General features: G+C 39.0%; 1 protein-coding gene across 1 annotated transcript; it reads right to left on the bottom strand.

Moving 5' to 3' along the window:
• Positions 1–642: 642 nt before the first annotated feature.
• LOC132630973 (uncharacterized) lies at positions 643–2,122 on the bottom strand. The gene is made up of 6 exons (XM_060346569.1): positions 1,797–2,122; positions 1,589–1,730; positions 1,360–1,498; positions 1,115–1,224; positions 791–876; positions 643–760 (listed from the first exon to the last, which is right to left on the bottom strand). Exons 1-6 carry the CDS (start codon positions 2,120–2,122, stop codon positions 643–645), a joined length of 921 nt encoding a protein of 306 aa, XP_060202552.1.
• Positions 2,123–24,168: the final 22,046 nt, after the last annotated feature.

Below are 24,168 nucleotides of genomic sequence, written 5' to 3'. Positions count from 1 at the left end.
CAAGTCCACAGAGTCTCGGTCCTGCGAGCCTCCACTCACTAGAGCTCATCCGTAGGGGCACGACCCTTTCGTACAAGCGCATACACCATAACTCAGAAAATTTAGTTTTTGACTCTCAACACTCGAAATCCCGTGACTCTCCTGGAACTTCCCTGAGAAAAATCAAATATGCAGACACATGTAAAAACGTGCTACGAACTCACTCACACTCTCGAAATTCCTAACAGAGGTCTCGTTGACCAAATCAACCCCGAACGGGCGAAAACCTACTTTCCAACCAAATGACCAAACACTCAAACAACTTATATACGACGTTCCGAAGCTGATGGAACCAACGAAAATCCCAAAAGACGAAATTGCCCTCGAAGATGCCTAAAGTCAACCTAACCCTTAAAGATTACGTAGCAAATTCCCAAAACAAGAAAAAGGGTGGTTTTACAAGGGAAAAATAGGCAAAAACAAGAAGCCAAAATGACCTAACGGGTCGTTACATCATCCACCACTAAAACACATGTTCGTCCTCAGACATCAAAGATAAAAAAAAAAGGGAAAAGACGTACCTGGGGCATCGAAACGCTAAGGGTACCTTGCCCTCAGATCCAATTCAGTCTCTCAAGTAGACTCTTCCATCAGACAACCGCTTTATTGAACCTTCACTGAAGCAATTTCTTTGGATCTAAACTTGCAAATCTGACGGTCCAAAATAGCAATCGGCTCCTCCTCATAGGATAAATTCTGATCAAGCATCACCAAATCCCATCTAATCACATGAGAACCATCTTAAACATACTTTTTGAACATTGAAACATGGAACACCGGATGAAAACTCGACAAACCAGGAGGTAGCGCCAACTCATAAGCAACATCCCTAACTCTCTGAATAATCTCAAAAGGACCAATGTAACAGGGACTCAACTTTCCTTTCTTACCAAACCTCATCACACCTTTATGGGTGAACCTTAAGCAAGACCCAATCACCCACCATAAACACTAAATCACGAACTCTCCGGTCCGCGTAACTCTTTTGCCGACTCTAAGCGGTGAGAAGCCTCGCCTGAATAATCTTCACTTTATCCAACGAATCTATAAGCAAGTTTGTATCCCAAGGCCTCACCTCAAAAGAATCAAACAATCTAATGGAAGATTGATATCTGCTACCATACAAGGCCTCAAATGGAGCCATCTCAGTACTCGAATGATAATTGTTATTGTAAGCAAACTCAGCTAATGGCAGGAATTGGTCCCAATGGCCACCAAAATCTCAGACATGCGCTTAACATATCCTTCAAAACCTGGAAGTACGCTCAGACTGACCATCGGTCTAGGGACGAAATGTTGTGCTCAACTCAGCCCGAGTACCCAACTCCATTTGCAAATTCTTCCAGAAGTAAGAGGTGACCTGAGTCCCTCTATCAGAAATAATGGAAACAGGCACTCCATGCAAACGAAGAACCTCATGAATGTAGATCTTAGCCAGCTTCTCAGAAGTATAAGTCATCTGAACAGGAATGAAATGAGCTGACTTAGTCAAATGATCCACAATCACCCAAACACAATCAAACTTACCCAAAGTCCGCGGCAACCCTACCAAAAAGTCCATGGCAATCATGTCCCATTTGCACTCAGGAATGGGCATCCTTTGAGAATTCCCACCAGGCTTTTGATGCCCATACTTCACTTGTTGACAATTCAAACACTTAGACACAAACTTAACAATATCATGCTTCATGCTACACCACTAATGATGTTGCTTCAAATCTCGGTACATCTTCATAGCACTAGGGTGAATAGAATACCTCAAGCTGTGGGCCTCTTCCATAATCAAAGTAGTCAAATCTCCAGTTTGAGGCACACACACTCGTCCTTTGATCCTCAAAATCCCTTCTTCATCAAGCCTTGACTCACTAGCCTTTCCCTTCAACACTTTATCACGAATCTTGCACAACTTTGGATCATCAAACTGCAGAGCTCGAATCTGCTCCAATAAAGAGGAACGCACCTCCACACAAGCAAGAACCCTTCCAGGTTCAGAAATATCAAATCTAGCCAAGGAATTTGCTAAACTCTGAATCTCTCTAGCCAAAGGTCTCTCCCCAATATGAAGACAAGCAAGACTACCCATACTCACTGATTTTCGACTAAAGGCATCCGCCACCACATTGGCCTTGCCCGGATGATAAAGGATAGAAAAATTATAATCCTTGAGTAACTCTAACTATCTTCGTTGCCTCATGTTCAGATCCTTTTGGTTGAAAATATATTGAATGCTCTTATGATCCGTGAAAACCTCGCAATGTACGTCATAAATATAGTGTCTCCAAATCTTTAAAGCAAACACCACCGCCACTAACTTCAAGTCATGAACGGGGTAGTTCTTCTCGTGCACCTTTAACTGCCTGGAAGCATAGGTTATGACCTTCCCTTTCTGCATAAGAAGACAACCAAGACCCAACCTCGAAGCATCACAATGCATAGTAAAATCCTCTCCCTCTACAGGAAGAGTCAAAATGGGAGCTGAAGTCAACAAGGCTTTAAGCTTGTGGAAGCTCGCCTCACACTTATCAGACCACTGAAAAGGAACAGCCTTTTGGGTCAATCTAGTAAGGGGAGATGCTATAGCAGAAAATCCCTCAACAAATCATCAATAGTAACTAGCTAAACCAACAAAGCTCCAAACCTCTGAAACTGTAGTAGGCCTGCCCGAATCACGAATAGCCTCAATATTCTGTGGGTCAACCATGATACCATTCTTGGACACCACGTGCCCCAAAAATGCCATAGAACTAAGCCATAAATCACACTTGGAGAATTTGGCATAAAGCCTCTTCTCCATCAAAGTCTCAAGAACAATCCTCAAATGCCTCTCGTGCTCCTCCCTAATCCTAGAGTAAGATCAAAATATCATCGATGAATACAATCACAAAGGAGTCCAAATACGGTTGAAAGACATCATTCATCAAATCCATAAATGCTGCAGGGACATTGGTCAACCCAAAGGACATAACCAAAAACTCATAATGACCATAACGAGTATGAAATGCTCTCTTGGGAATATCCTCTGTCCGGATCTTAAGTTGATGATATCCAGATCTCAAGTTAATCTTGGAAAAGACTGACGCTCCCTGAAGCTGGTCAAATAGATCATCAATCCTGGGAATGGGATACTTGTTCTTGATGGTGACCTTGTTTAACTGCCTATAATCAACACACATCCTCATGGATCTGTCCTTCTTCTTCACAAACAATACCGGTGCACCCCACGGGGACACACTAGGATAGATAAACCCTTTGCTCAATAAATCTTGCAACTATTCTTTCAATTCCTTCAACTCTACAGGAGCCATTTGATAAGGGGGAATAGAAATGGGCCTGTGCCCAGCTCAACCTCAATATGGAAATTAATATCCCGGTCTGGAGGAATACTAGGAAGATCAGTAGGGAACACCTCAGCAAACTCTCTCACAACCAATACCGGCTCAAGTGAAGGAGTCTCAGCACTGGTATCACGAATATAGGCAAGATAAGCTAAACACCCTTTATCAACCATCCGACGCGCCTTAAGAAACGATACAATCCGCTTAGGCGCGTGACTAACTATACCCTTCCACTCTAACCTAGGAATCCCAGGCATAGCTAAAGTAACTATCTTGGCATGACAATCCAAGATCGTATGGTATGGGGATAACTAACTCATGCCCAAAATCACATCAAAATTGGTTTTATCTAGAACCATCAAATCAACCTAAGTCTGATACCCCATCATAGTAGTTATACCCCGTATTTTTGTACGTTGGATTATTCGTAAGCTAATCGACATAAGTTCAAGGACAAGGTTATTTTTGAGATATGAGACAAGGACTTTTTAATCCCCATTTTAATAAGTGCACGATTTGGTTGTAAATTTCAATTAGTGTAGAAATATTAGTGGAGATTAGGGATTAATTAACCATGATTAGATTATTAAGTGGGGATTAATGATTAATTAAGCTATTTAGACCACTAAGTGGGCCCCACAAAACATGGTTGAATCTGATTGGTGTTTAGTTGAGTGGGACACATGTCATTATGGTTGGACACGTGTCATCATGGCTGGTAGCATATATATTTTAGTTGATGACAAAGCATAGCTCATATTTCATCTTCCCAAAATTGATTTAGAGAGAAAACCTCAACAGCCATGGCTGCCAAGAACGGCCAGCCTTAAATTTTAAAAAAGAAAGAGAATTATAACTCCATAAAAGTGTTCCAAATGTCCCAAAGGAGGCAGCAACATTAGAATTTGAGTTGGAGAAGAAGAAGTGGTGCAATTGGTGCAAGTGAGTATAGGATCTGTCCTAACTAATTTGAGGTAAGATTTCTTCTTCTTGTAATGTAATTGGAGTTAATGATGTTGTAATGGAGAGGTTAAAGTGTATTAAACGAAATTGGAAGTAAGAAAATTACATGATTATTGTTGGTGTTGTAAGTGGGCAGAATTAGAGTTGTTCTAATTGGATTAAGTTTGATTAGTGTTGTCATTATCATGGTATTGTATTGAAGGTAATTTGTTATGTTGAAGGGCTGGAAATATAGTTATAGATAAGTATGGGTGCTGTTGTTCATGGTAATATTATACTCTTTTCCGTGTGTTAGTAATTTTGTGAAGTAAAGATCGAAAATCGTATTTTTGATGTTGTAGTTTTGGTGGACTGTTTCGAACTTGTTGTTAAAATGATGTTGTAGTAATTTTCTTGTACTTGGATGGTGGTTGATGTTGTTGTCGTGTTGTTGTTGATATGGCTCGTAAATTTGGAAGAAAACAAGCGTGTAATATATCGTATAATTGGTTAAAGGATTGATAGAATGAATAAACATCGCAAGGGATGTTAGAATTAATTATTGGTGTGTCGTAACTGTTGCTGTTGTCGTATAGTTCTCCTTATTGCCATTGTGGTTGTTGTTGTGTTGTTGAGATAATTTCCTCGTTTATGGAAAGTAGTTGATATTGTGATTGTGGGCTGTTTTGAAAATGATCTGGAGGTGGATCCGATTCTAGCTTGATATGAAATTGTTGGTATTGCTATTATTAGTATATGGTCGATATTTTTGCTGAATTGGGATCTCGAGGATTGTTGAGTTCTCAGGGAAATGTTGCCCGAATTTGTATAGGCTATAGCCGGGCTGCTCTTATCGTAATTAATTTCTGAACATGAGGTTGAGCTAATGTGTACATAACCTAGTTGGATTATTATTGTTATGGAGTTTTGGAGGAGGGCAAGGTGAAACGCCGAATAGTTGTCACATAGCGAGCTCGTGGCTCGTCGTATTGTCCATATGCTGTCTTGTTGGTTGTGCTTGATTACAAGTTGGCTGATGCTTGTGTTACTATTATTATCTTGTAGATAAAGTCTTAAAAAGGGGCTGATTCGTCATAATTGTTTCGAGGGTCGTAAATCAAGGTATGTAAAGCTATCCCTTCTTTCTTTTCGGCATGATCTCTGTGAGACAAACAGACGACGAATGTATAACTCCAAAGAAGCTCCTATTCTTAGAGACACTAGGATGGCTAATGTTCTTGATTCGCAGAACTTACTTCATTATGTCTTGATACGTGTCTATGATTCTTGAAGTTTTATTTGATATATTCCATAGTGACATTCAAAGGATACTTGGCATGACCATTGTCTTTGATTTTCAAATGATAGTTCATTTTGATTATCCTATTGAGTCTCAGATATGACTTAGTTTTCATATGGTTGCTCACTACTCTGCTCGTGCATGCTGTTAATGTATCTTTCACCGAGTCTCGAGCCAGGTATGTTTTCGTGCACAGTTTCACTTCATTGTTCACCGAGTCCCTCACTAGAGGGCCGGGTACGGTATATATATATGTATATGATGATATGATGATATGATGATGTGATGATGGCACCAAGACCCCTGATGGGCCGGGCATGGTATACATGTATACGACTTTATTCACCGAGTCCATAATGGGCCGGATATGATATATGATATAGCTATGCATGATTTTCATTTCATAAGGCACAAGTACAGTGATTTCTTGATTGTCATACTTGTCTCTTGTAATCTCTATTTCAGTCATGATCCTCTTTATTGTATTTCATGCTTTATATACTCAGTACATATCCCGTACTGACCCCCTTTCTTCGGGGGGCTGCGTTTCATGCCCGCAGGTACAGACAGTCGGTTTGGTGATCCTCCAGCCTAGGACTTCTGCTCAGCTGTTTGGACAGCTCCATTGTTCCGGAGCCTAGATTATTCTGGTACAGATCTTTGATGTAGACCTATACATATCCAGGGGTACGGCGGGGCCCTGTCCCGTCATATTTTACTATGATACTCTTAGAGGTCTTTAGACATGTGTGGGTTGTATATGGGTTATGGTCAGCTGTGTCGATATGGTTTGTTGTGGATATTCCTGTATGTAGTGGCAGCCTTGTCGGCTTGCTTATTGTATTATGCTTTGATCAGCTGTGACTCCTCAGGAGACAGGTTTACGACATATGGCGTTATGAATCTTTCGGTTGTTTTTACAAGTTTCCATACTGTCCTTAGTTTCAGTTGATTATATTTAGCAGGTATGTATACGAGTGTCCAGCTCGGGCACTAGTCACGGCCCATGGGTTTGGGTCGTAACAAAAGTGGTATCAGCGCCAGGTTCATCATCGGAGTGTCTACAGACCATGTCTAGTAGAGTCTTGTTTATCGATGTGTTGCACCACATCTATAAACAGGAAGCTACAGGACATTTAGGATGTTACTTTTCCTTCTTACTCTAGATCGTGCGATAGAGCCAAGAGATAGGAAATGATATCCCTTATATATTGACCTTTGATTTCTGCAGGAGAGTCGTGTCGACAAGAGAAGGTAAATAATGCTACTGGGAGTTACAGAGGTAAGATATTTCATCGAGGTTACGTTATCAGAAATTGTATATACAGAATGGCGAACCGGTCATCATTAAGGTAAGTTACTGTAAGTATTGTAAGAAAGTGGATTGGATGTATATATTGTTGATAACTTCAGTTATAAGGTGCGCACAGAAGAAGCTGAAGGAATCAGTAACGGTAAGCAGAATATATGTCAGATATAGTGTGAATGTTGCAGGTATGATTGAAACCTGCAGTTAAAGATTGAAAGGGAAAATAAACTGGAAAGTGTAACAGGTACAGTTTGAGTTGGACATACGAGGTAAGTTCATCATTTTCATATTGTTATTGATATGGGGAGCCCTGTGCGGCTATGATACGAGATAATATATATGTATATATGTTGGCCCTGTGAGGCATTATTGCTATTTCCTGCATGCAGGTTTTGAGATAGTAAGAAATACAGAGGAAACTCTGCCAAGATTTTCCTAGAAATAAAAAGGGAATGAGATATAAGCTCGTAATATGTCTTGAAAGGTCATGTCAACAGTAATGATAGGATTTGACCAAGTTGCAAGTCTGACTTCGAGAAATAAAGTTAACTGTTGAATTGATAGTAATAGTAATTATGAGGTCGATATCGATATGGTAAAAAGAAATGCTAGGATAATTTGGAAGGGCTTGTGATACTACGAGATGATTTAGAAAAGGGTGGAAAATCTTAATAGAGCGTTATATTGAGGTACCAACTGAATTGATACGCAGGGATAAATTATGACGAGTTTATAGTTAAAAGGAGTAATGGTATGATTGAGACAAGAGTACGGAGGAGGAAGAATTGCGATGAATATGAATGTATTGAAAAGACAGCTTGTGAGGTATTAAGGATAAGATTGGTTAGAAAGGGTAAAAGGTTAAGTACGCCTACTCCACAGAGTGTAGTTAAACCATAGTAAGAATCAGGAATAAGGTTAAGAAGTGCTACACTATAAGATTCATTGCAAGCAGGATATAATGTGAACATAATAAGGATTGTTATGAAAATGAGTAAAGCCTAGTGAGGAAGTGACTAAAAGATATGACGTGATCTGTGTGACTAGAGTATAAAGGCAAGTGTGAAATGGAAAAGCGAGCTATAGAACGAATAAGAAAGGCTTATCAAGTTTTCTAGGGAAAGTTTAGAATAAAGATTATATGATAACGGAAATGATAGCGAGCATAAGAAAAGAAGGAGTAATTGAAAGAAGGAAATAGGAAGAAAGCGAGATAACAGTGCAGTAATAGGTTATGACATGTATAGCCGAGAACACGAGTAATATAAGTGACGGAACTGTGAAAGACCAAACTATAGAAAGATGAGCAACGAGGTAGAGTGAGAGCCAGAAAAATGACTGGAATGATAAGAACATATAGGGATCAACAGAATACGTTTTGAAAATGAGAAAGGGATTATGCAGGAGTAGTGTTTTTCGAAGGATACAGAGGTAGCATGAGATTCCTCGTGCACAGAATAAAAGATGGACATAGACTGGAGAAATGGTAAGGGAATACTAAAGGAAGCACCCAAGATAGACGTAATTAATTGAGTACGAGTATAAAATAAAAGGGAAATATATAGCTACGAACTTAAAGATGGAGTACGGTGACAAGGTGATGAGATAAGACCATTATTAAGGCGAACTTGATATGATTTTGAGTAAGTTAGAAGTCAGCGTTTGGTACACAACAAGGGTAAAAGGGCATGAGCTATAAAGGGGTACTGCGTGTATATGACTTCACCTCGGAAATAGTGAAACCCTTAAAGAATAAGGACTGTAGACCTGAGGAACAAATGAGGTATTGTGAATTTATTAAAGGAAATAGAGGATGTAGGTTGGGGTAAAGAAAATGTTACAAGAGAGCTTTGGACACTTATCATCAGAATATAAGTGTCACCTAATTGAGAATTTGGGATGACTATAAGTACTAAATAATTATTGATTGGAGTGAGTGGAATGTGGCCTTGGATGAGATGCTACATTGGTTGCATTACTCGAGTACAGATCATCAGATGAGATTTTATACTATATATAGAAAGGTTCTCGTCACTTCGTAATTTTGTTAAGGTTTCGTACGAGGATAATCAAAGTTATAAATTATAAAGAAAGGACATGGATATGGTACAGTATACCAAGTGAATTGGAAAAGAGTCAGATGAATTTGAGATTGAAATGGGGACATAGAGCAGAATATACATAGATAATGATATAAGTACACCCTAAAGGGGGGAAACGGGTGAGAGAAATGCAGGTGTAAAATTGAAACAATTGACACTGCAGTATATTTGAGATAGATGCTTAAATTTCAATGGAGATCCCTTGCTGAAACAAGTTAGTAAGATCTGAAAGCCAGCAATAAATGGATAGAAGCCAGGGTGGTATTTGAGACAGAGCTGAGAATCATTTGTAAAGGTCTTGAATTGAAGGACATTAAAAGCGGATGCTTATAAAAAGAAAGAGTATGACAAGAGAATGATAACGAGTAACTTAAGAGATATTATAAAGGATATCAATGCTATACTGGATTAGAGGCAAAGATTTGGCAATAGAGTTGTGCGCTAATGATATTGCGACTTATAAGTAACAAAGGAAAGGGATAGAAAATCTCCTATAGTGGTATATGAGAAAATCAAAGGGGTGAATAAAGGAAGGGAAAGGAGTATAACAAGATAAGCTACGAGCGAGTTTTAGTACGGATGCGTTATGTAAAGCATAATGAACCAGGAGAAGAAAAGACTATGACTAAGATTGGATATATTCTATACAAGATGTACAAGAATAGTTATGCAACCTACGAATATTTGTATGCTAAGAATGAGACAAAGTGAGTACTTGATAAGAAGAGTAAGGATTCAGTAATAACAATGTGGTAATGACATTTTAGATACATTAAGGAAAGGTGTGAGATGGTTTGAGCCAAATTACCGAGTTAGTACTGAGGGCAAATAGGACATGGCTACAGCTGAGCCCGGATACCGATTGAAAGATACAAGAGGCAATAAAGGGTTTGAATTACAAATAAACAAACGACACGAGATAAGATGCCTAAAGTGCTATAGGTTGGATTAAGGGAAATTGTGAAATGGTTTAAGCGAGACAACCAGAACGAGCTGGTTAAGATAGTGAATTTATATGTCAAAAATAAAAACTTCTCTCAGAATTATACCAGTTGGTGATAGACAGATTACAGAGCAGCTATGTAAAGTTATTATGAGGGAACTCCAGTGCTACTTGATAGCAAACTCTAAAGATCGAGATTAAGAGCTAAAAGGTAAAGTGACAGTGAAAGTCGAGAAGTGATATATGATGCTGAAGATTCCAGAATATGGACTGTAACAGCAGAGCAATGTAAGGTTATTAAAGTAAAATAATGTAACACCTTGGAAAATTTCGTTTTCTTCATAGAGTCTACGAAGGGTCTACAGGTTGCCAGAGGCATGAAATACTCCAGGGATTGTAAAGTCTAATAAATCGACAAGGGACGTCTACGCGTGAGAGGTAAGATGAAGTGAACGATACATCTTAAAGGAGTAACTATAGAAGAAGAAAGAGTCGAGTTAAAACTAAGTGCACCAGGGGAAGAGTAAGATTTCAGCGGAAGAGCTCGCAATACAACCGTCAACCAACTGCGAAATGAAGAAGGAGAGTAAAGACAACGACGTAGAATTATCACCTCGAGAGGAAAGAGCAAGAAGAAATATTACGGGAATGGTTACTTAGAGAGATAGAATGCGTTATAATAAAGTGAAGGGATTCGACCAATGAAAAGGGCATGTGAAGAGCATCATAATTCAATAAAAGGACGTTTAAGGAAGTATTGGGAGCGCAGGACCAATTTAACATTCGAGGACGAATGTTCTAAAGGGGAGAAGGATGTTATACCCCGTATTTTTGTACGTTGGATTATTCGTAAGCTAATCGACATAAGTTCAAGGACAAGGTTATTTTTTAGATATGAGACAAGGACTTTTTAATCCCGATTTTAATAAGTGCACGATTTGGTTGTAAATTTAAATTAGTGTAGAAATATTAGTGGAGATTAGGGATTAATTAACCATGATCAGATTAATAAGTGGGGATTAATGATTAATTAAGCTATTTAGACCACTAAGTGGGCCCCACAAAACATGGCTGAATCTGATTGGTGTTTAGTTGAGTGGGACACATGTCATTATGGTTGGACATTTGTCATCATGGCTGGTAGCATATATATTTTAGTTGATGACAAAGCATAGCTCATATTTCATCTTCCCAAAATTGATTTAGAGAGAAAACCTCAACAACCATGGCTGCCAAGCACGGCCAGCCTTAAATTTTAAAAAAGGAAGAGAATTATAACTCCATAAAAGTGTTCCAAATGTCCCAAAAGAGGCAAAAACATTAGAATATGAGTTGGAGAAGAAGAAGTGGTGCAATTGGTGCAAGTGAGTATAGGATCTGTCCTAACTTATTTGAGGTAAGATTTCTTCTTCTTGTAATGTAATTGGAGTTAATGAAGTTGTAATGGAGAGATTAAAGTGTATTAAATGAAATTGGAAGTAAGAAAATGACATGATTATTGTTGGTGTTGTAAGTGGGCAAAATTGGAGTTATTCTAATTGGATTAAGTTTGATTAGTGTTGTCATTATCATGGTATTGTATTGAAGGTAATTTGGTATGTTGAAGGGCTGGAAATATAGTTATAGATAAGTATGGTGCTGTTGTTCATGGTAATATTATACTCTTTTCCGTGTGTTAGTAATTTTGCAAAGTAAAGATCGAAAATCATATTTTTGATGTTGTAGTTTTGGTGGACTGTTTCGAACTTGTTGTTAAAATGATGTTGAAGTAGTTTTCTTGTACTTGGATGGTGGTTGATGTTGTTGTTGATATGGATCGTAAATTTGTAAGAAAACAAGCGTGTAAGATATTGTATAATTGGTTACAGGATTGATAGAATGAAAAAACATCGCAAGGGATGTTAGAATTAATTATTGGTGTGTCGTAACTATTGTTGTTGTCGTACAGTTCTCGTTATTGCCATTGTGGTTGTTGTTGTGTTGTTGAGATGATTTCCTTGTTTATGGAAAGTAGTTGATATTGTGATTGTGGGCTGTTTTGAAAATGATCTGGAGGTGGATCCGATTCTAGCTTAATATGAAATTGTTGGTATTGCTATTGTTGGTATATGGTCGATATTTTTGCTGAATTGGGATCTCGAGGATTGTTGAGTTCTCAGGGGAAATGTGCCCGAATTTGTATAGGCTATAGCCGGGCTGCTCTTATCGTAATTAAATTTCTGAACATGAGGTTGAGCTAATGTGTACATATCCTAGTTGTATTATTGTTGTTATGGAGTTTTGGAGGAGGGCAAGGTGAAATGCCGAATAGTTGTCATATAGCGAGCTCGTGGCTCGTCGTATTGTCCATATGTTGTCTTGTTGGTTGTGCTTGATTACAGGTTGGCTGATGCTTGTGTTACTATTATTATCTTGTAGATAAAGTCTTAAAAATGGGCTGATTCGTCATAATTGTTTCGAGGGTCGTAAATCAAGGTATGTAAAGTTATCCCTTCTTTCTTTGCGGCATGATCTATGTGAGACAAACAAACGACGAATGTATAACTCCAAAGAAGCTCCTATTCTTAGAGACACTAGGATGGCTAATGTTCTTGATTCCCAGAACTTACTTCATTATGTCTTGATACGTGTCTATGATTCCTGAAGTTTTATTTGATATATTCCATAGTGACATTCGAAGGATACTTGACATGACCATTGTCTTTGATTTTCAAATGATAGTTCATTTTGATTATCCTATTGAGTCTCAGATATGACTTAGTTTGCATATGATTGCTCACTACTCTGCTCGTGCATGCTGTTAATGTATCTTTCACCGAGTGTCGGGTCGGGTATGTTTTCGTGCACAGTTTCACTTCATTGTTCACCGAGTCCCTCACTAGAGGGCCGGGTACGGTATATATATATATATATATATATATATATATATATATATATATGTGATGATATGATGAAGTGATGATGGCACCGAGACCCCTTATGGGCCGGGCATGGTATACATGTATACGACTTTATTCACCGAGTCCATAATGGGCCGGATATGGTATATGATATAGCTATGCATGATTTTCATTTCATAAGGCACAAGTACAGTGATTTGTTGATTGTCATACTTGTCTCTTGTAATCTCTATTTCAGTCATGATCCTCTTTATTGTATTTCATGCTTTATATACTCAGTACATATCTCGTACTGACCCCCTTTCTTCGGGGTGCTGCGTTTCATGCCCGCAGGTACAGACAGTCGGTTTAGTGATCCTCCAGCCTAGGACTTCTGCTCAGCTGTTTGGACAGCTCCATTGTTCCGGAATCTAGATTATTCTGGTACAGATCTTTGATGTAGACCTATACATATCCAGGGGTACGGCGGGGCCCTGTCCAGTCATATTTTACTATGATACTCTTAGAGGTCTGTAGACATGTGTGGGTTGTATATGAGTTATGGTCAGCTGTGTCGATATGGTTTGTTGCGGATATTCCTGTATGTTGTGGCAGCCTTGTCGGCTTGCGTATTTAGTTATGCTTTGATCAGCTGTGACTCCTCGGGAGGCAGGTTTACGACATATGGCGTTATGAATCTTTCGGTTGCTTTTACAAGTTTCCATACCGTCCTTAGTTTCAGTTGATTATATTTAGCAGGTATGTATACGAGTGTCCAGCTCGGGCACTAGTCACGGCCCATGGGTTTGGGTCGTGACAATAGTGACTACACAAGATTGGTACACCCGATCCGCCACTACGGACTCTCCCACCGGAGTAGAAATATAAACAGGAACCTCAAGAGACTCACACATCATATTAGGACCCGATGCAAAATTAGTAGACACATACGAAATTGTATAACCCAGATCAAATAAGGCAATAGCTGACCGGTGACAAGGGGAAATAATACCTGTAATCACAGCATCTGAGGCCTCTACCTCGGGTCTACTCAAAAATGCATAAGACTGGGCTTCACCAACACCAAATTATGAACCCCCATGGCCACCACCATGGCCGGTCTGGGTGCCACCCCTACTGTCACGCCCCAAAACCCATCCTAGACGTGATCGGCATCCGACGTCATCAACAACATTGAAAGAAAAATGATACAATAATAACACTTGAACCTGCTAGGTTCAACATTCACCTCCAACAATTTATAAAATAAAAGTAAACAAATCATGTATAAGAATTAAATTAGCGGAAGTCTAATATAAGTAAATCGTCATAAACGTGGCAAACACCCATTAAGTCATACGAGACTTTGACAATCTACCCACAATTCTGACAACTATCTATGGAGCTTCTAAGAGACATAACAATCATCTAACTTCGGGACGCAGCTCGGGAATCTAGAATAATAAATGAAACAGGAAGTGTCCCACGAACAAAGATGTGGGCTCACCAAATCAACAGCAGCAACATGTTCTCCTAAGCGTCGAGAGTATCACGAACCTGCTCTTCTCCGTTACCTAACATACCATCAAAAACAACAATGGTATGCCTGAGTACTTTCGTACTCAGTGAGTGCCTCGGGTACAAAAAGTAATATAAAAATCAAATATAATAATATATAACGAAATCAGTTCTGAAAATCATGTGAAACCAATGCAAGAGCAGTTATTCAGTTTGTGTATCTCAATATTATCAAAATAGATTATAAAGCCTTTTGTCAAGTTACAACTTTCAATTATGCCTTTCAAATTGATCATGATTGTCACCAACAGTTCCATGAGAGAATAAGAATATCACACATGCCAATACAAGCCCAAGAATCAATCACATCGAAGGGATGGCCGTAGAGGTTCCCTTGTCACAGCGCACCACACCGGCATATGGAATTCTCGGTGGCTATCCTTCCTCCTGAATAGCTAGGCATTAACCGCACACCGAGTAGCGAACTCGGTAGTGTCCACTCTTCCTCCTGAATGTCTAGACAATTACCACACTAGGATCTATAGTGGCTACCCTTCCTCCTGAGTAGCTAGGCAAAACACAACAACAAAATTCATAGCATAGAAGCAGATTCACAATTTGTCTCAAAGTAGTCACTCCATCAAATATCATTAAAGTTCATTATGCCATTATGGGAATCCATAATTTCATAGATAATCTTGAAAACGTTTCCACTTCTTTAAACAAGATTCCTTTGTCATGGTTTCTTTGTATAATCATCAATACCAACAACTAACCATCATCACTGATCATCTCTTATAGAAGAAAACGATTATGATTTCATATACGTATATATAGGATAATACAATCAAGGTTTAATGTGGGCTTGTCCCCTCACGCACATTAACCATTAATCAAAACATGAATTAGGGTTTTGTATGAGAGATTCACCTTTTATTCAATATAGAACTTTTGAGAAGAAGACATACATCCATAATAAGGTTTTTAAAAGAGAGACATACAAATTACCTTCATAGTCAAAAAAAGGATTTTTAAAAGAGACAAACAAATCACCTTTATAGTCAACATGATTTTTAAAAGAGACATACAAATCACCTTTATAGTCAACATGATTTTTAAAAGAGAAATAAATATGATTTTTAATAGAGACATACCTTAATTAAGCCTTACGTAACTCAACAATTCACTTTTACAATGAAGAACACCCAAAACCCTAGCTTGAGTCACTTTGAGAAAGATTACCTTGCAACCCTAAGTTTTTCATTCAAGAATCATGTTACGAATCATGGGTTTAATGCTAGGATTGATCAATAATGTTAAAGATGTTCTTACCCTATGTTTTGGGGAAGCCCTAGGGTTATTTCTCCTCAAAATTTCGACCAAAGATGAGTTGGAATGATGGTTTAAGAAAACTTCACGTTCTAGGGGTTTTTATAGTCGAGCAAGGCGCGTGACGCATCGTGTGATTCGCACGTTTGACCCGTGAAACGCAGCCCTATCACAAAACGTGTCAGAGGGGCGTGATTTCTGGTGTTCATCCTGAGATTCGCAGGATTGAACCGCAGGATGATCCCGCGAAATGCACGTTAGTAAAACGGCCATAACGTTTTACTCACAAGTCCGTTTAAGCTCCAATATATACCGTTGCAAAGCTATTTCAAAGATCTGCAACTTCTATTAGAGGAAGTGTTCCCAAATTCACAACGTATATTCACGAAATTGTCCTACAAGACAGGTCAACAAATCTTAGGAGATTTTAAGAACTCTTACGTACGTCACTACTTGGTCTTGATCTTAAATCAACTATTTCCACCCAAACTCATATTGATAGGATTTCATATGCATAAAATGTCACATTACTTCTCATTTAATACATTCACACCTAACTCAAATTTACGGAGTGTTACATTATCCCCCCCTTAAGATCATTCATCCTCGAATGAGAATTGTAGCATAGAAAGAATTCGCTTAACCACAAGTTATTTCGAAAAAACACAACGATTCATCTTTGAATAATTTAAAATGCTAGCTCATACCTGCCATAGGGAACAAGTGAGGATATCTCCTCTTCATGTCCTCCACTGTTTCCCAAGTAGCTTCCTCAGTATTATGGTTTCGCCACAACACTTTAACCGACGCTACATCCTTTGTTCTCAACCTTCTAATTTGACGATCCAAGATCTGAGCTGGTTCTTCTTCAAAAAACAAAGCTTCATCAATTTCAATATCTTCATGGTGCAACACATGGGAAGGATCAGGTTTGTACAATCTCAATATCGAAATGTGAAACACCGGATGAACCACGGACATCTCAGCCGGTAATCTCAACTCGTACGCTACCTTCCCAACCTTTTTCGTAATCTCGTAAGGTCTAATTGTAACACTCCGTAAATTCGGGTTAGGTGTGAATTTGTAAAAATCTAGTGTTAAGATGATATTATATCTATATGACTCCATTCTTGATGAATTCGTGTGGAAGATGGTCGTTTTGAAGTCAAACCAACAATTGAAGTTCTTAAGGGCTCTTAACTTCGCCTAAGTTTTGATAGGTCTGTCTTCTGGGAGATTTTTATGAAAATGTGTTGCGAATTTAGAAAATCTTCCTTGATTAAAGTTGTAGATATTTGAAATAGCTTTCCAACGGTAGGTCGCCCAGCCCAAGAAAAGTTATGTACAAAAGGTTATGTCCGTTTTACTGAAGGTCACAAAAGCTGTAGAATTCGCCCAAAGTACGCCCAGAAAGTACGGGCCGTACTTTAAAGTACAGGACGTCCTTTTGGACATACTTCTTCCGTTCTTCACTGGTCTTGGCAGCCTAAATATGGGCTACAAGTACGGGACGTATTTCAAAGTATGGGACGAACTTTGTAGGTCGTATTTTCTCCGTTTCTGGGAGAAAACTGGGTTTAAAATGGGTATGGTCTTATTTTGTTCCCATTTTTTTTCATCCATCCAAACCCTAAGCACGAAAATCATCTTTCCAAGTCTTCAAATCAAATGTAAGAACACCCTTAACATTAATAATCTATTCTGACATCAAACCCATGATTCTTACCATGATTCTTGTGATCAAAACCTAGGGTTTGCAGCATAATTCTTCCTAAAGTGATTCAAGCTAGGGTTTGGGTGTTCTTCATTAGGAAAATGAAGTGTTAAACTTTGTTTAACATATTAAGGTATGTCTCTTTAAAAATAAAATCCTTTTTGAATATAAAGGTAATTTGTATGTCTCTTTTAAAAAAAAACTTTTGACTATGGAGGTGTTTTGTATGTCTATATTTCAAAATTCGTCTTTTCATGTATGTCTAGATTTTCCCAAAAATCTTCCTTGAAGTATGTCTATATTCCAAAAATCATCTTTTCAACTATGTCTACTTGTGAAGTACGCTTATATTGTGAAAGCATGAATTGTATTTGAGAATCCTTCCTTGATTGTTTGTATAGGTTATAACTCTTGTTTGGTGGAATTTATTCTGGAATTAAAGATGATTTCTTTTAGACAAGGTCATGCGTGTGTAGGGTCAAGCCCGCATCGAACCTTATATGAACTATACTACTTTGTGAAACTCGCTTTTCCCATTATTGGATGATTGAACTTAATCTTCTAAAGGTTGGACCTTAAACTTGTTTTGTTGTTGAATGGGTTTCTTGAACTTGAAATTGAATAAGAGATTTGAATAAGATTCTAAATCGGTTATGACTTGAAATGCCTCCATTTTGAGATGATGACTTGAGAAGTGAGATTCGGCTCTAAGCCATGATTGATGATTCGGTAATATGCCATGATTTGTATTTTGTTGGTGTTTGGGTCTGTATGGGCAAGCTGTGCTAATTCAGAGGACGATTAGCCATTATGGATCCTAACGTATCGATATTAGTATTGTTTTGTCAGTCCAGAGGACGATTGACCTCCGTTGCTTCCTAGCGCGGAGTATCTATTGCTGCGCTAGTCCAGAGGACGATTAGCCTCCGTATCTTCCTAGCGCGGAGTATCTATTGATGTGCTAGTCCAGAGGATGTTTAGCCTCCGTATCTTCCTAGACCGGAGTATCTTAGGATGTGCTAGTCCATAGGAAGATTAGCCTCCGTTGCTTCCAAGCCGGAGTATCTATTGTTGTGCTAGTCCAGAGGACGATTAGTCTTCACGGTTTCCTAACCCGGAGTATCGATTGATTGATCTACCTGTGAGTGGCTTGTTTCATATCTTGTTGCCTGTGAGTGGCTTGTGGTGATTTGAATTTTTCAGTGAAATACTTGGCCTGGTAAATGGTAAGGAGTTAAGTTAATGTGTCTGTCATTGTTGGGTTCTTCGATGACTCTTTAATGTTGCTGACTCACTTTATTCCTGGGTTTGAACTATTATTTTCATTGATATCATTTTATTGATTTTATTCACTATATCTTGTTTTGTTAACTATTGCCCCTTAGACACTCACTGAGTACCCAGTACTCAGGCATACCATTGTTGTTTTAATGGTATGTTAGGTATCATTGATGAGCAGGTTCGTGATACGCCTACGACTTAAGAGAACTTGCTGCTTTCGAGACTATTCGGTGAGCCCACATGATTGTTCGTGGGGCACCATTCTATCTTTACTTTTCATCTTTTAGTTTCGGGCTGCGTCCCGATGATTTAGACATTGCTCATTATCTTAGAAGCTCCATAGTATACGTTCTTGTGGGTAGTTGTTGAGTTGTTGATTAACTCTCGGGCACGTTATTACGTTTGACTAAGTATTTGGTGAATAAATACTTCCGCTGACTTAATTCATATATTCATGATTTGTTACATTAATTTTATAAACTGCTAGAGGCGAATATTGAACCTGGCGGGTTCAAATATTGTTATTGCATTTTTTTTAGGTTCTTCCGATGTTGTTCATGACGTCGGATGTCGGTCACATCTAGGGTGGGTTTTGGGGCGTGACACCAATATAGCGAGGACTAAGCTTGCCCGTTTTGCCAAAATGCATTACCCCCTTCATAGGTCACACTTCAAGAAAACCTTGTCACCAACAATAAATTCCAATTCCGTACGCCTCATATCCGTATAAGACTTTTGTCTACTCTGTGCTGTCTTCAGTCGCTGCACAATAAGATTTACCTTCTCGATCGCCTGATGAACTGAATCAGGACCCAACAACTCTACTTCCGTTGGTTCAAACCAACCAATTGGAGACCGACAACGCCTCCCATAAAGATCCTCATAAGGAGCTATATGAATACTAGCTTGATAGCTATTATTGTAAGCGAATTCCACCAAAGGTAGGCGTTCATCCCAACTTCCTCCAAAATCGATTGCACAAGCATGCAACATATCCTCCAAAGTTTGAATAGTTCTCTTTGCTTGCCCGTCAGTTTGAGGATTAAAGGCAGTGCTTAATTTCACTCTAGTCCCCAAACCTTCTTGAAACGTCTGCCAGAAATGAGCAGTAAATTGCGTACCTCTGTCAGATATGATAGATGTCGTGTCACGACCCAACTAGGGGCCGCGACGGATACCCGATACTTGTACCGAGCACCCCCTAACTCGTATCTCATTCTTATTACTAAGTGGGCCAGATTGGTAATATCGTTGTTTCTTTACTTATTCCTATCATTAATAGCATAACCATAATCAGGTGTTAATAAAATCTGCTAGCATGTTATACAACCCCAAAACGAACAAAAGTACAAAGCATCTGACTGTACATATCTGTCTACGAGCCTCTAAACATAGCACACATATCTCTACAAGATGGGTCGGGTTCTGCCGTGCCCGAATATATACACAAAAGTAGTACCAATAGACTGAAGCTCCGGATCAACTGGAGCACTCTCAATGAACAGCTGGTGGAGCTCCTAGGCATTAAATTCGTCTATCTGCTGACCTGCGCGGCATCAAACGCAGCGTCCACAAGAAGGGACGTCAGTACGAGTAATGTACCGAGTATGTAAGCCATGGAAAATAATACAAACAGAAACATAAAGTATGAATAACGATATCATGGAATCATAGGACATGTAATGAGATAAGAAAGTAACCTGTACATAGGAATGCCCTTTCAGGCCGGATACCATGCATGCTTGTCTTTCCCTTATATAAAAAAAAGCATTTCTTTTTCATAGTCATAGAAAATAGAGTTTATACCATATCATGTCTCTTCTTTTTCATATCGTATCGTATCATATCATGTCGTATCGTATCATGTCGTATCATATCATGTCATATCAATTCATATCATATTATATCAAGTCATATCATATCATGTCATAGCATAGCACCGAACGACGTCGGCTCGCCCACATAGCGCCGAAATACGTCGGCTCGCCCATATATCCCGCGTCCGGGCATCCCGCGTCCGGGATGATAACGCCAGCTGACCAGGTGGCAATGAAACATATGTCCCTCCCCCAATGTACATATACATATCATATAAGCATTCAGGGGAGCCCAAGGAAGATCGTGTGTCCATCGGAGTGACGTAAGGTCGGTAACCTCCGATTACATTATGGAACAATCACCATGACTTTGTCTCACCTTGAAGGGACTAGCATTATAAGGCGAGACTATCAATAAGGAATAGCTTTAAGAGAAAACGTAGAATAAGATCACGAGCCTCATAGAACATTCATTCCTATACTTTAGAGTCTTTTAGAAAGATAGAGTCGTAACCAAGAAATAGAATAAAAATTCAAGAACTAGTTTGACACTTTCATACTCATTTTGAATCCTTAACTTAAGACTCTTGGTCATGGAATCACTCTTGTCATACTCATCATAGACATATTCTCTTTCTTAGCATCATCGTTATCATTGTCATCATAGACATATTTCCATTAGAATAGTTACAGTACTTATCGTTTGATAAACGGAACAAGGATCAAAAGTTTCCTTTGGGTTCTACTCCAAAACAAGTCAAACGGAACAATAAGGAAAATCCGGGAACAATGGGCCCACCTCGGATCAAATGAGGCGACGTACACAATTTACGTACATTACATTTCATGACGTCACTTACGCCCATGTTCATATTCCATATGAATTTCATCCATTTTTGTACACTACAACATACATAAACATCCATGACATATAAAAGAATATAAGTTCTTACCTTTTCTCCTTGACTTCCCACTTAGCTATGCCTTGTAGCTTGCAAGAATATGAATTTTTCTTGCTCCAAAGGACACTTCACTTTACTAGGAACCCTTCAATTGGTAGGAAATGATTTTTGAAGAAATTTTTGTCAATTTTCTTGGCAATTTTTGCACTTGGCCGAAAGGCCCTTGAAGCTTCTTCTCTTTCTTTTGTTGTTCTTGGTTTCTTGAAATGTCTAGAAAGTTTTGGAAATAAGATGACTAAGTCATCTTTTATCCTTATTTTGTCCAAGTCCACTTGTGGGCTTAGCCCACCACTTGGACGGCCAACAAGGCCCAAAACATAAGCCCACTTTTTTTTTTTGTTCTTCATGACAAATAATAATTTTTTTCCGAATTCCAAATTTACCCTTCGTCTTCCTCCATATTTCCACGAGTCATATTGCCATTTTACCTTTTTGCCCCTAGCCTTTCTTAATATTTCCGCTTCTAAATTCTTCATAAGCAACTCATATGCTTAACAAAATAAAAATAAGGCCTTGCTTGTCCATCTTCCCGCAATTACCTTGAATTATCCGATTGTACAAAAATACGGGATATAACATGTCGAAACACCATGCAACCTAACAATCTCCTTCAAGTATAACTTGGCGTACTCTACCATGGCATATGACGTCTTTACAGGAAGAAAATGGGCAGACTTCGTGAGTCTATCCACGATCACCCAAATTGAATCATACTTGGCCCTTGTGTGAGGTAAACCTGCAACAAAGCCCATATTTATCATCTCTCACTTCCATTGAGGAATCTCAATGTTTTTAGCCAAGCCACCAGGCCTTTGATGTTCAGCCTTCACCTGTTGACAGTTCAAACACTTAGCCACAAAGTTAGAAATATCAACCTTCATGCTCTTCCACCAATAGTGTTGTTTCAAATCCTTATACATCTTGGTGGATCCCGGATGAACCGAATACTTGGAATTATGAGCTTCCATCATTAGTTCTTGTCGAAGACTATCAACATCGGGAACACACAATCGTCCTTGCAATCACAGACCACTATCGCCAGTCCCAATAGTAAATGAAGTGTACTCACCCCTTTCCACTCCATCTCTCAGCTTTGCCAAAAGTTCATCATCATATTGCTTGGATTTAATCCTTTCCACAATGTCAGACCGTGATGGCGTGATTCCCACGAACTCTCCATCTTCAGTTTTATCAAGTCTGAACCCAAGACTAGCAAGTCTTCGAATTTCCTTCCCCATGGGGATCTCATGTGCACCCAAGAAAGCCAACGTGCCCATAGATTTTCTACTCAAAGCGTCAGCAACCACATTAGCCTTACCAAGATGATACAAAATATTCAAGTTGTAATCTTTTAACAACTCGAACCACCTCCTCTGTTTGAGGTTCAACTCTCGCTGCTTGAAGATATATTGCAAACCCTTGTGATCAGTAAAAACATCACAATGCTCACCATACAGATAATGACGCTAAATTTTCAAAGCAAATACCACTGCAGCCAATTCCAAGTCATGAGTCGGATAGTTCTTCTCATGCTTCTTCAACAGTCGTGAAGCATAAGCAATCACCTTGCCGTTCTGCATCAATACACAACCCAAACCAATTCTAGAAGTATCACATTACACTACATATCCACCAGACCCAGAAGGTAAAGTCAAAATAGGAGCCGAAGTCAACCTCGCCTTTAATTCTTGGAATCACAAGCTTTGGACCACTAAAACTTAGCAGTCTTCTATGTCAATTTAGTCAATGGAGAGGCTATTGACGAAACTCCTTCCATAAACCTTTGGTAATAATTTGCCAAACCCAAGAAACTGTGAATTTCCGTCACACTAGTTCGTCTTGGCCAATCCTTAACCGCTGAAATTTTCTGAAGGTCTACTTTAATGTCGTCACCAGTCACCACATGACCTAAGAAAGCAACAGACTCAGGCCAGAATTCACACTTAGAGAATTTTGCATAAAGATCATTCTCCTCGAGTGTTCTCATCCTCAAATGATTAGCATGATCCTCACAACTTTTAGAATACACCAAAATATCATCAATGAACACAATAATGAAACGGTCGAGATAAGGTTTAAACACACGATTAATCAAATCCATGAATGTAGCAGGCGCATTAGTCAGCCCAAAGGACATGACTAGGAACTCAAGTGCCCATAACGACTACAGAAAGCTATTTTCGAGAAATCCTTCTCCTTTATCTTCAATTAATGATATCCAGACCTCAGGTCAATCTTTGAAAAGAACTTAGCACCCTGAAGTTGGTCAAACAAATCATCTATCCTAGGCAAGGGATACTTATTTTTAATGGTCACCTTATTAAGCTGACGGTAGTCAAGCCACATCCTAAGGGAACCATACTTCTTCCTAACAAATAAGACTGGGGCACCCCAAGGTAAGGAACTTGGTTGGATGAAACCCTTATCCAACAAGTCCTTCAACTAATCCTTTAATTCCCTTAGCTCCGTTGGAGCCATACGGCAAGGTGGAATCGAAATTGGTTGGGTGTCGGGAATAACATCAATCCCAAAATCAATAACTCTATCAGGAGGGATACCGGGAAGATCTTCAGGAAATACTTTGGGATAATCACTGACTATAGGAACAAATGTAAATTCGGGTACTACGGCTTTTGTATCATTAACAGCGACCAAATGGTAAATACACCCCTTAGTAATCATCTTATGAGCCTTAAGA

This window comes from Lycium barbarum, chromosome 3 (assembly GCF_019175385.1).
Source record: "Lycium barbarum isolate Lr01 chromosome 3, ASM1917538v2, whole genome shotgun sequence".
Classification (NCBI taxonomy): Eukaryota; Viridiplantae; Streptophyta; class Magnoliopsida; order Solanales; family Solanaceae; genus Lycium; species Lycium barbarum.
The sequence above is the reverse complement of the archived record's forward strand: the minus strand, read 5'-3'. Positions and strand labels throughout refer to the sequence as shown.